The 10324-nt window shown below is 39.8% G+C and overlaps 3 protein-coding genes across 4 annotated transcripts; 1 reads left to right on the top strand and 2 right to left on the bottom strand.

The window, feature by feature from the left end:
- Positions 1-355: 355 nt before the first annotated feature.
- Positions 356-2245, bottom strand: LOC137836449 (uncharacterized). Its single transcript, XM_068645162.1, has 2 exons — positions 1946-2245; positions 356-1768 (listed from the first exon to the last, which is right to left on the bottom strand). The coding sequence occupies exons 1-2, from the start codon at positions 2243-2245 to the stop codon at positions 356-358; spliced, it is 1713 nt and encodes a 570-aa protein (XP_068501263.1).
- A 2491-nt stretch (positions 2246-4736) lies between these two features.
- On the top strand, positions 4737-5986 carry LOC137833405 (uncharacterized). The gene is made up of 2 exons (XM_068641759.1): positions 4737-5025; positions 5105-5986. The coding sequence occupies exons 1-2, from the start codon at positions 4851-4853 to the stop codon at positions 5686-5688; spliced, it is 759 nt and encodes a 252-aa protein (XP_068497860.1). The 5' UTR covers positions 4737-4850; the 3' UTR covers positions 5689-5986.
- A 373-nt stretch (positions 5987-6359) lies between these two features.
- On the bottom strand, positions 6360-8424 carry LOC137833399 (uncharacterized). Of its 2 annotated transcripts, XM_068641756.1 has the most exons (6): positions 8406-8424; positions 8240-8327; positions 7938-8152; positions 7310-7480; positions 6987-7222; positions 6360-6780 (listed from the first exon to the last, which is right to left on the bottom strand). In XM_068641756.1, the coding sequence occupies exons 2-6, from the start codon at positions 8310-8312 to the stop codon at positions 6531-6533; spliced, it is 945 nt and encodes a 314-aa protein (XP_068497857.1). In that variant the 5' UTR covers positions 8313-8327; positions 8406-8424; the 3' UTR covers positions 6360-6530. The 2 variants fall into 2 exon arrangements, with proteins under 2 accessions (XP_068497857.1, XP_068497853.1); XM_068641752.1 differs by having other exon boundaries at positions 8240-8418.
- Between the last annotated feature and the right edge of the window lie 1900 nt (positions 8425-10324).

Below are 10324 nucleotides of genomic sequence, written 5' to 3'. Positions count from 1 at the left end.
CTACTTCTTCTTGTTCTCCCTGGCTCAACAAGCGTCCTAATTTGAATACCTTACCCCCTATCTGCCTCTCCACCATGTTGTCTACCGGTTGGGGTTGCTCACTCTGCACGCTCTCTGCACGAGACTCATTCATGTGGTCCTCTTCTATAGGCATCGCCCTATCGGATGCATCGGACATCGCCTCCTCTGACTCTTCTTCCATGGGCGAGGACTCTCCGTATACTCCTTCCATTGGCGAGGCGTCACCGTATCTTCCTTCTGTGTGTGCATCTTCTGTAGGCGTCGCCCCCGCAGGTTTGGCCTCGACAGGCGTGGACTCCGCGGGCGTCGCCTCTTCCAATGGTTCTAACTCCATTCACGAATCTGAAACGGGTGGTCGTTCAATCACCATGACCACACCTCTCTTTGTCTTTAGGCTATTTTCATAGCACTTACGGGCTTCTTCTTGATCCGACTTGATCACAATTACCTTACCACTAAGATCTGGTAGTTTCATCTTCATGTGGCGCGTGGAGGACACCTCCCTCAATCTGTTCAAAGCAGGTCTGCCTAACAAAATGTTGTAGGCTGAGTTGGCGTTGACCACCAAGTACCGGATGTTCTCGGTGCGTGAGGTTGCTCCATGAGCGAACGTTGTCCTCAGCTCCAAGTAGCCTCGTACCTCTACTGGATTATCTGCAAACCCATACAAGCATCCAGTATAGGGTCTCAAAAGATCAGGGGACAACTGTAGGTTGTTGAAAGTTGACCAAAACATGACATCTGCGGAACTGCCCTGGTCGACGAGAACCCTATGCACCTTCCTTCCTGCCGTGACTACTGAAATGACCACTGGGTCATTGTCGTGTGGGACCACATCCCGCAGGTCAGCCCTTGTGAAAACGAGATCTGACTCCCATGGGTCGTCCGGAAATTCCTCTGCAACCGTACTCACTGACCTCACATATTTCTTCCGTTGAGAGACAGTGGGCCCTCCTCCAGAAAAGCCGCCAGAGATGGTGTGCACTTCTCCGTGAGTTGGGACTTCATGCGCTTGACCTTCCTCTGGCGTCGCCGGAACTGGGGTCGTGGTGGACCCAGCGAGATAATCTTTCAAGAAACCATTCTTCACAAGCTCGTCCAACTGATAGCCCAGCGCCAAGCAGTTATTAATATGGTGCCCAAACGCCTCGTGGAATTCGCACCATGATTCCTTGTGAGGCCCTAGTATTTTGTCAGACTTCACCGGTGGCCTCAACCTGTCAGCTATGTTGGGCACAACGATGAGGTCTTTGAGTTCCCCCACAAAGTTGTGCCTTAGTGGTCTATTTCCCTCTCTCCTTCCTTCGGCTCGACCCCTTGGTTGGGCCCTCCTTGTCTCGTAAGTGCGCTTCCTGTCTGAGTTCTTTTTCTCTGTGGCAGCTTCGTGGACCCTAGCAGGTTGTGTGCGTATCTGCGCCCTTGGTCGCGCAGGTGCAGCAATCGTGCACTTCTCGTATGCATCGCCCTCCGAGGCAATGTGCTCTACCGCCCGACGCCTCACTTCAGCAAAAGTTTTGGGGCGGCTGCGGTTGAGCGATTTGCTAAAAGATCCAGGACACACTCCCTTCCTAAATGTGTACACGATCATGGGCTCGTTTGTGGTACCCACCTTCACAACCTGTGCCCCGAAGCGGCTTATGTACTCCTTCAGTGTTTCCCCTTGGTATTGCTTTACGTCGAAAAGGTCATACAAAACTGGGGCTGGGGCCCTGTTGGCTAAATACTGCTCTCTGAATAGCCATGAGACCTATGCGAAAGACGTAATGTGACCCTCTGAGAGGCTGATGAACCAATCCATGGCCATCCTAGTCAAAGTGCTCATAAAGAGCTTGCATCTCACGGCATCAGAACCGCCAACCAACATCATCTGTGTGTGGAACGCAGTGAGGTGCGCCTCAGGATCCTCCATCCCCGTGAAGGTTACCTTGGGCCCTGTGAACGTGTTGGGGATTGCTGCCTCTGAGATTGCTTGTGAGAACGACGTTGTGAATTCTCTAGGTGGGGAGGCAGCCTCAGGCTCGTCTACGTCGCGCCATCCACGGCGCAACTCCTCGTTGGTACGGTGGAGCTCATCGTTTCTCACCTGAGAAGCTGCGAGATCCGCCTGCATGCGCTCCTGCTCCGCTTTCAACGCTGCCATTGCGTCCTGCAGCCCTTGCATCATGCCCATGAGTTGTTGCATGGTCATCTCTTCACTCCTGGCACGTGCAGGTCTGGTGGCCATGGTTTTCTTGGAAGTGCGCTGCGAAGACAACTAGGGTTTACTCTGTGTATTTGTGTGTATTAGGTTAAAAATCTGATCCCTTTTCAAATGTCCCAAGGTTCCTTTTTATACACATCCAACATTTAAAGCGCGCTGAAGCGCATTGAAAGCGTATAAAAATGTCCCCTGAAATATTTGATACGTAATCTTAAATTAGCGCGTACCTTAGCAAACTTTCACTGAAACCTTTAATGGGCATGTGTGCATTGCCATGTGGCCTTCTGACTTGACCGTTTATTCTGTGCAGAGGGTCCCTCAGCGCCGCAACCCAACTTAGGGTTATTCTATTGTGTGAGCTTCCCTTTGAAGTACTCTCTGGCACGTGGGCTGACTTTCCGGGTGCCAACCCACGCTTCCCAATCACTAGTCGCTCACCCTGGGGGGCGTATCTACCTTGCTCTCGTACCATGCACATGGTTCTCCCCTGGTCATGGCCCTCTCATGGGTCCTATCTGTCCCAGGGTCTCCCAGCAGTGGCGTGGGTACTTCACGAGTCAGGTTACCCCTTACTGGTACTAGAACTTATGGCCTTGAAGCCACCTTTCTCTTCTCCTTACTACTGTTCTGTATGGTCGAGGCTCGAAGCCTCTCTGGCGATGTCTTTACTCGGCGATGCCTCTCTCGGGCGATGCCTCTTTTGGGCGATGCCTCTCTTGGGCGACGCCTCACTTAGGCGACGCCTCAGCGAGGCGATGACTCGAGCGGGCAACCTGTTGACTTCTCTTCCTTGGGTCCCTTGAGAGATCCCACCATGTGTTGGCTCTGCCCTTTGGTCAATGTCCGGGGACAGGACGGTACAAGAGCAATATAGTTGTGATTGAGAGAAATCGGGATGCACATTGATGTGTGATGGTTGGACGGATGAGAAAGGAAGATCACTCCCTAACTTTTTTATTAACAGTCCAAGTGGTACTATTTTTTGAAATCATTGACACTAGTGATGTGTTAAAAGATGGAAAAAAAATGTATGAGTTGTTGGATACCATAGTTGATGAAATTGGAAAGAAGCATGTTGTCCAATTAGTTACAATGGTGCTTCCAACCTTGTGGTAGGTGGAAGAATGTTAATGGAAAGAGAACCAAATTTTTTATAGTTCTTTGGTGGGAGAGTTATGGAGGAGAAGGTTAAGAGCTACAAAAGGCATGAAAATTTTGAACCTTACATGTAGTGTAACATGGTGTGAAAGGAATTGGAGCATATTTGACCTAGTGCATACTAAAAAAAGAAATAGATTGAAACTACAAAAGATTAAATGCTCTTGTGTATGTGAAGTACAATCCTCAACTTCATATGAGACAAACGAGTATAGAAGAAAAGGGGAAAACTTGTGATCCCATATGTTTATCACGAATGAAAATACCTTTGCAAACTCCCAATCTTGAAGCCTCAAAGTCGCAATGCTCCTTCCTTCGCGAAACCTAACCTTTCAAACGCTCAATTTTTTAAATTTGTCACCTAAATATGTTGGACCCACAATCTAATTATTTATTGTTTCACCAGCCAACTCAGTCATTTGTATTTTGGCATAATGATATTGTAGTTGTCAAATAATCAGTATTGAAATAAAAAAAATGTATGGATTAACCAAAATAACTGACCCAATGACTTGATCGTCGGTTGACTCCAATGACCGATTCAGGCTCTGCCTGTCTCCTCTGGAATCTGCACTTCTCTTGGTTGTTAGGTGCTTCACCAGTAGAGACAAAGGGCGCCCTTATGGCCGATTGCAGTCCGACGCTCAAGTCAGTAAGGGCTTGTCCAAGAATAAGAAACAACTAGTTTCAGTATTCAAAAAGTGTATTCAGAATTGCGTACCTTCACCTGGGACCTTAAACCCCCTTTTATAGCGCATCATGTACCAACTATACTTTGAGACAAACAAATATTAACTGAAAATAAACACATTATCTTATATATACGCATACCTGGAGCCCAGCCACATGACATACAAGTGGTACCTATGTGTCGAGTTGACCTGCTTGAGGGAAATGTCGAGGTCTGGGTTCTACGAGCTCTGGTCGAGTATAATATTAAATTTGAAAAAAAAAATGTAATACTAAGGTGAAATAATGGATTCATCTTTATAAATGGTTAAAGTAGTGCTACAATGTGTGATGAGATGCAGAGGATTCTTAAGTGTTGGTAGCGCAACAATGGAAAATATGTGATGGGAAAGTATGGAATCGATGCTATAATGCTAGGACATAATCCAACTGCAACATAACATGACACATGTAAGCCGATAATGTTGCTCATGTTGGAATGATAAACAAATTAATTATGCTTATTTACCAATTAAAATCGACTTATATATGTCTAAACTTTTAATAATTTTTAAAATAAAAAAATGCAATATTTTTTTACATAATTTTTTTTCAATATTTAAAATCAAATTTTGACAGGCATATATTTGAATGTATTAAATCCGACGATATTAATTGCATTTAAATATTTAAAAAATAGTTGTGAAAGCCTGGAAAGAATTGCGTAGACTGGTAGTCAAACAAGAGAAACGTGAGAGAGAGTGGGAGAAGAAAATCAGAAAATCTTGAGAAGTAAAGAATAATGGGAGAAGTAGCGAAGAGCAGAGACGCTCGGCGACGAAGAAGAATCCTCGACCAAGGATCCGACCGTCTCGCCTTCATCACGGGTCAGATCCAAACTCTCCCTCCCACGCTTCCCGATTCCGCCGCTTCATCTCCCCTATCCCTCCACCCAAACACCACCCTTTCCCCTTCTGGTACGTACCTTCGCTTTTCTCCTTCAATTCCAATTCTCTTTCTCAAACTCTAATTCTAATCTCCCTTCTTTGCTTTCAGTTCACCAATCCGATTCCATTTCGCACAATCCCCAACCTTACAGCGACCACCACGCTCCCATCACCGCAATCCAAACACCTCCCAAAGACCAGCCTCAAAGAGACATTTTAACTGTCCCAACTTCTGAAATCCAACCTCAACAAGTCCAATTACAACCACCGCCGCCGACGCCGCCACCGTCCGCCGAAGAACCCAAACGTTTCGTCACGCCGACTGATATAACTCGTGCCATCAATTCCTCGAGGGGTACCCGTTTCTGTTGTTCCATTGTGGTGGCTCTTCTGGTGCTTTTATCTTTTCTGGGCACAAATGTTTTCAATACTGTGATCAGCTTTGGGCCACTCTACGTTGTTCTTGTGACCAATATAACGGTTGTGATTGCGAGACTCTTTTTCGGGGTACGGAGGGATTCTGGAAGAACGCGGAGAAGTGGTTCTTCTGGTGATGGTGGAGATGAATATTCGCAACTTGCCAAGATGATGGAGTTGTGTTTGGTGGCACAGAATGTGGCGGATGCTGTGTTCATGGATTGTGCTGTCTATTCAATTGTTCTCATTTGTGGCCTTTCTGTGATCAAAGAATGATGTGGAATTCTTGTGTTAGTTTGAACATTGAACTATTTGCTCCTTTTTTTGGTTTTGTTTTGTAGTTTGTATCTGATTTTTTTTATGATTCACTATTTTCCTTTGGTTCTGCTTTGACTTTAATGATCTCAAGTTACTCACACTGTTGATCGGCATTTGTCTCGTCTTCTAGATAAACTTTTGTAGAATGATGAAGGGGTCTTGTATCAATTATGTAAGCAACACTGTAATCTGAATAATAAGAGTCATTAGGCTATAATGCAGTGGAATAACATGATTTTTCCATGTAGTTAAGAAATGGATGTTCTTTTGGCGCTCCTAACATATTTCTTTGACTGATTTTTTATTTTTCATTTAGTCTCAATTCATGATTTTATAATCTCTGATAAATTTTACTTGATAATATAGATAGTGTGTTAGAAGGAAGGTAATAGAGTGTGGCATTTAGATGTCTAATTTTGTTGATTATTACATAGCAGAATTTGACTATTTCAGATGAGTGTTATATTGTGTACTATCGTACTATCAGATATGTGTTGTTTTCCACTATTTTTGAATTTTTTTTCATATTCAGTCTTTGGTGGTATTGGTAAGGTTTCGCAAGCACACTCAAGGGTTTGCAGGCTGGGCCTAAAACTGATAAATTTATTATCTCTTTATAACATCAACCATCACAAATTGCAGATTTTATTTGATATGAAGTTCCAGACTTTATTACAACGTATACCCCCTTCTTCATGAACTGGAGGTATCAGAGCCGGATATTACAGCGTGCGTTGGATTAAGCAGACTAGAAATTACAGAGATCTTAATGGAAACATGCTTTTAGCCGTAGAACAGAATCAGATCCTTTGTTTGTCAATGAACTCAATGATGAGCTGGTTCACCTTGTCTGGAATTTGTTCATGCACAAAATGGCTGCCTTCTGGAATATATGTGATTTCCAGGTCAGGCACAGCATTTTTCACTGCTCCACTTCGGATATAGTCCTCCATGCCTGGAAACTTGAAAACATAATCTTTCTCACCCATGATGAGAACTGCTGGAATTGTAACCTTCACGTCACTTAAGCCAGTTTCCACTTTGAGACTCCTGCATAAAATTGTCCAAATGCATGTTACTGAAATCTGTTATTTATAAATACCATTTTATGTTTTTAAGTAACTAGGAAAATGAAAGGTTTTGTAGATATAATTTTAGTTGAGAAAGATATCTGGAGTAGCATTTCAGTTTCCCTTTATAATGAATTCCACCTTTTCAGTTTTGAAAGAAGGAAAATGGGAATCTGTTCTGTTTACCTGTAAGGAACCTGCAATGCATATCTGAATCCAGATTTTTCATATAAAGATGCATAAGTTGCAAGGTCTTCCTCAGAGAACCATGGTGGTAGAGGAGTAGATGGGTTGAACAAATCCATGATTTCTTGATCATCAGCTGCTATTGGAATCTCACTTCTAGAGAAGAGAGTGTAGATGTTCCTTATCACTGATTTCACAGGAAAGCGGCCAAAATCCGCTTCTGCCCTTCCAGGCTCCTGTAAATCGAAATTAGTCAGTAACTGCTAACTAATATTTAAAGTTAGAAGGAAAATAAAAATTATGATACCAGATAGAATTCGTACCTGCCACCTAGTAATGTAGAAGCCTTTGGGGAGAAGGTGGTTTTGGACAGCAGAGGGACCAGGAAGCAAGAAAGGAACGCCTAAAGTTATTACAGCACCCACTCTTTCTGGGTGTACAGCTGCTGTAAGATATGCCGGGATTGCCCCAAAATCCTTGCCAACAAGGAAAGCCTGATATAAACAAACAATTGAACAGAGCATGCAATTAGTTCATTCATCTCAGCGACATGAAGTCATAAAAAGAAAGAGGTGCCGTTTCACTCCAAATAAACCAATATAGGAGATTAATTTGATTCTAAATAATAGAAATCCCATTAGTTACAAAAAGAAAATTGTAACCTTTTCAACTAAGGTGCTTTTTTTTTTCTATCCTCAGTCATCAGCCTTAGACCAAGTTAATGCGTTTTTTCAACAAGCCAAGTTATCAGAAGAAACAAACCATCTCCTAGTTTCTGTTTGCGCTGTTATTGTACTTCCTTGTCTATTTTGGGGCTGCGTGTTGAAGATCTAAACCGAAGTTCACAACTTGGAAATAGAAATTCTAGCCACACATTACAAATGGTTTATTTCACACACACGAAACTGATATATTCATAAAACATGTGCACTGTGGTACAGCTAGCCTTACCTTGGTGATGTTTAAAGCATCCAAAAGACCCACTATTTCATGAACTAGGTCATACATGGTTTCCTTTTCTGGCTCAGCTGGTTTCTGAGAGAGTCCATAGCCTCTGAAATCAAAGGCAATAGCCCTATAACCAGCGTTTGCCACAGCAATCATCTGGTGCCTCCATGTGTACCAGATCTCTGGGAATCCATGTAAGAATAGCACTGCCTTGGAGCCTTCACCAACACAAAAATGATTAATATGAAGTAGATGCAAATGACTGTTAGATGGTATTCCAAGAGGGTCTTGAAGGAATTAGTTACCAGTTCCAATCTCTGCCACGTGCAGCTTCAGTCCCTTCACTTCCACCTCACTGTGTTGGATCTTCTCCATCATACAAGCAGGGGCTTCCTGCAAGTCAACAACACTGTCTCAGAACACGGTGTAATGTAACATCAAAGGGAAGAGAAAAAAATATAAAATATCAACATCAAGTCAAGTGACAGAGTTGTTCACGAAATGTTTTAGTACTTTTTAAAATAAATTATGTTTCATACTAAAATAACAAAGCATTTTGAAGCAGCAAAACTCTGTCACGGACGTAATTTCGCTAGAAAGAACTGGATAAACTCCTACCCGATTGTAACATTTCCTGCACTCAAAAGGCCAATCTTATGTGTTCTATGTTAATATTTTTTTTTTATATTTCTATTATAAATTTTAAGAATTTAATTAATATTTTATTCAATAACTTTTAAATTTACAACATAAATAGGAAAAGACTCATTTCAAGGTTTTAATTACATATTAACAATTTTTTTTTTAATAAACACACCTAAAACTTACTAAAGGTTAAATATGTACTCAATTATCTTAATTTTAATTTTTATTGGATAATTTGCATGCGAACTTCCACCACTAATTGACTTCCATAGTTTTGTAATTTACTTTCATATTTTGTCTTCCATAGATACAAGTGTTTCAGCAAATGGTCGCAAGTCCCAAAGCAATTTTTTTTTTCTTTTAACCATTTGGACTATGTGTTTTTTTTTTTTTTTTTTTTTTTCTATTTTCTTACCATTTGGAGTATCTGTGTTTTCACTCACTTGAATTTCACATTCTTGTTTGCAAAAATACTCTACTCACATCTATTTTAAAGTTTTGAATTCTAAAATTTTGAGTGCATTCACTCTTTCTACTTCATTTATGCAATTGTCTAATTCTTCATTGGTGTGATCACATTCAATATCTTCTCCACTGACTTCATTAAAATTTGAAACCTCAAAAGATTAATGTCTATCGGTCTCATTATCATTTTCAGACTAGACTACTTATCGCAATTCTACACTTCATCAACCTCTTCTTCATTGTACATGTAATGAGATTCTTTGCTTGAATCACATCCTACACCCAAAATATAACTTTAAACCACCAAATTAATATTTAATTATTCATAAACCATAAACTCTGAAAATAAATTCTAATTATTCAAAAACCCTAATTACAAAGACATATTTCGAAATATTAAACAAGATAAACTAAACAAAAATTTTGGATCATTCTACCCTACAATATCAAACAAATTGCATCCAATTAGACTTGTTCCAAAACGAACAGCGAGAACAACACTCTCTACAAAAGGTACTTTTACCTCCTAGCAAATTTCTCTAGTTTCAACACAAATTTCTTCATGTGTTCTCGTTACCCTTTCTTGGGTAGTGAATATCTACATTTATTTTATCTCCAATGCAAATTTAGCAGTAGATCCCTCCAAGCCACAATAATAAGACATTAAAGATTTTAAATTTACAAAATCGACTTATTTCAAGGTTAATTAAATTTTTATTTTATTTTATTTTATTTTCTTTAATAAAGACATGTCCAATCACATCCTCAACCACTTCAATACTTAACTGAGTTAAAATAAAATTAACAATAAGTTTTTGTTTTTTTATTTTACTATAAACGAAACTATTTATCCAAATATTATATTTATATTTATATAATAATTACATATTATATTTTTTTTAAATAAAAAACATAGTCAAATTAAATAAAATTAAATAAATATTTAAGAAAACTGTGTAATATACTTTTAAAATTATACTAAAAATAGAATAATTTAAAATGAACTAATTTTAATATTAATCAATTTCATAAGTTTTTTTATGAAACGTTATATTTGTTGAATAAAAAATATAGTCAAATTAAATAAAATTATTAAATATTTAAAAATCGTGTTTATTAAATTAATATACTTTTAACATTTAACTAAACATAGAATATATTTTAAAGCGAGTTAATGTTAATATTGATCAATTTCATAAAAAAATATTAAATTTATTAAGTGTTATATTTGTTAAATAAAAAATATAGTCAAATTAAATAAAATTATTCAATATTTAAAA

The sequence above is a fragment of the Phaseolus vulgaris genome, chromosome 11 (assembly GCF_000499845.2).
Source record: "Phaseolus vulgaris cultivar G19833 chromosome 11, P. vulgaris v2.0, whole genome shotgun sequence".
Lineage (NCBI taxonomy): Eukaryota > Viridiplantae > Streptophyta > Magnoliopsida > Fabales > Fabaceae > Phaseolus > Phaseolus vulgaris.
Note: the sequence above shows the minus strand (reverse complement) of the source record. Positions and strands in the feature narration are given on the sequence as shown.

Bases quoted from the DNA above. Each gene is read 5' to 3' on its own strand.
- LOC137836449 (XM_068645162.1), bottom strand. From the start codon at position 2,245: ATGGCCACCAGACCTGCACGTGCCAGGAGTGAAGAGATGACCATGCAA. The intron at 1,769-1,945 runs GTAACCTTCACG...TCTTTCGCATAG, and splicing joins ACACGTTCACAGGGCCCAAG to GTCTCATGGCTATTCAGAGA.
- LOC137833405 (XM_068641759.1), top strand. From the start codon at position 4,851: ATGGGAGAAGTAGCGAAGAGCAGAGACGCTCGGCGACGAAGAAGAATC. The intron at 5,026-5,104 runs GTACGTACCTTC...CTTTGCTTTCAG, and splicing joins CACCACCCTTTCCCCTTCTG to TTCACCAATCCGATTCCATT.
- LOC137833399 (XM_068641756.1), bottom strand. From the start codon at position 8,312: ATGATGGAGAAGATCCAACACAGTGAGGTGGAAGTGAAGGGACTGAAG. The intron at 8,153-8,239 runs GTAACTAATTCC...GTGTTGGTGAAG, and splicing joins CGTGGCAGAGATTGGAACTG to GCTCCAAGGCAGTGCTATTC. The intron at 7,223-7,309 runs GTACGAATTCTA...TTCGATTTACAG, and splicing joins TCTACATTACTAGGTGGCAG to GAGCCTGGAAGGGCAGAAGC.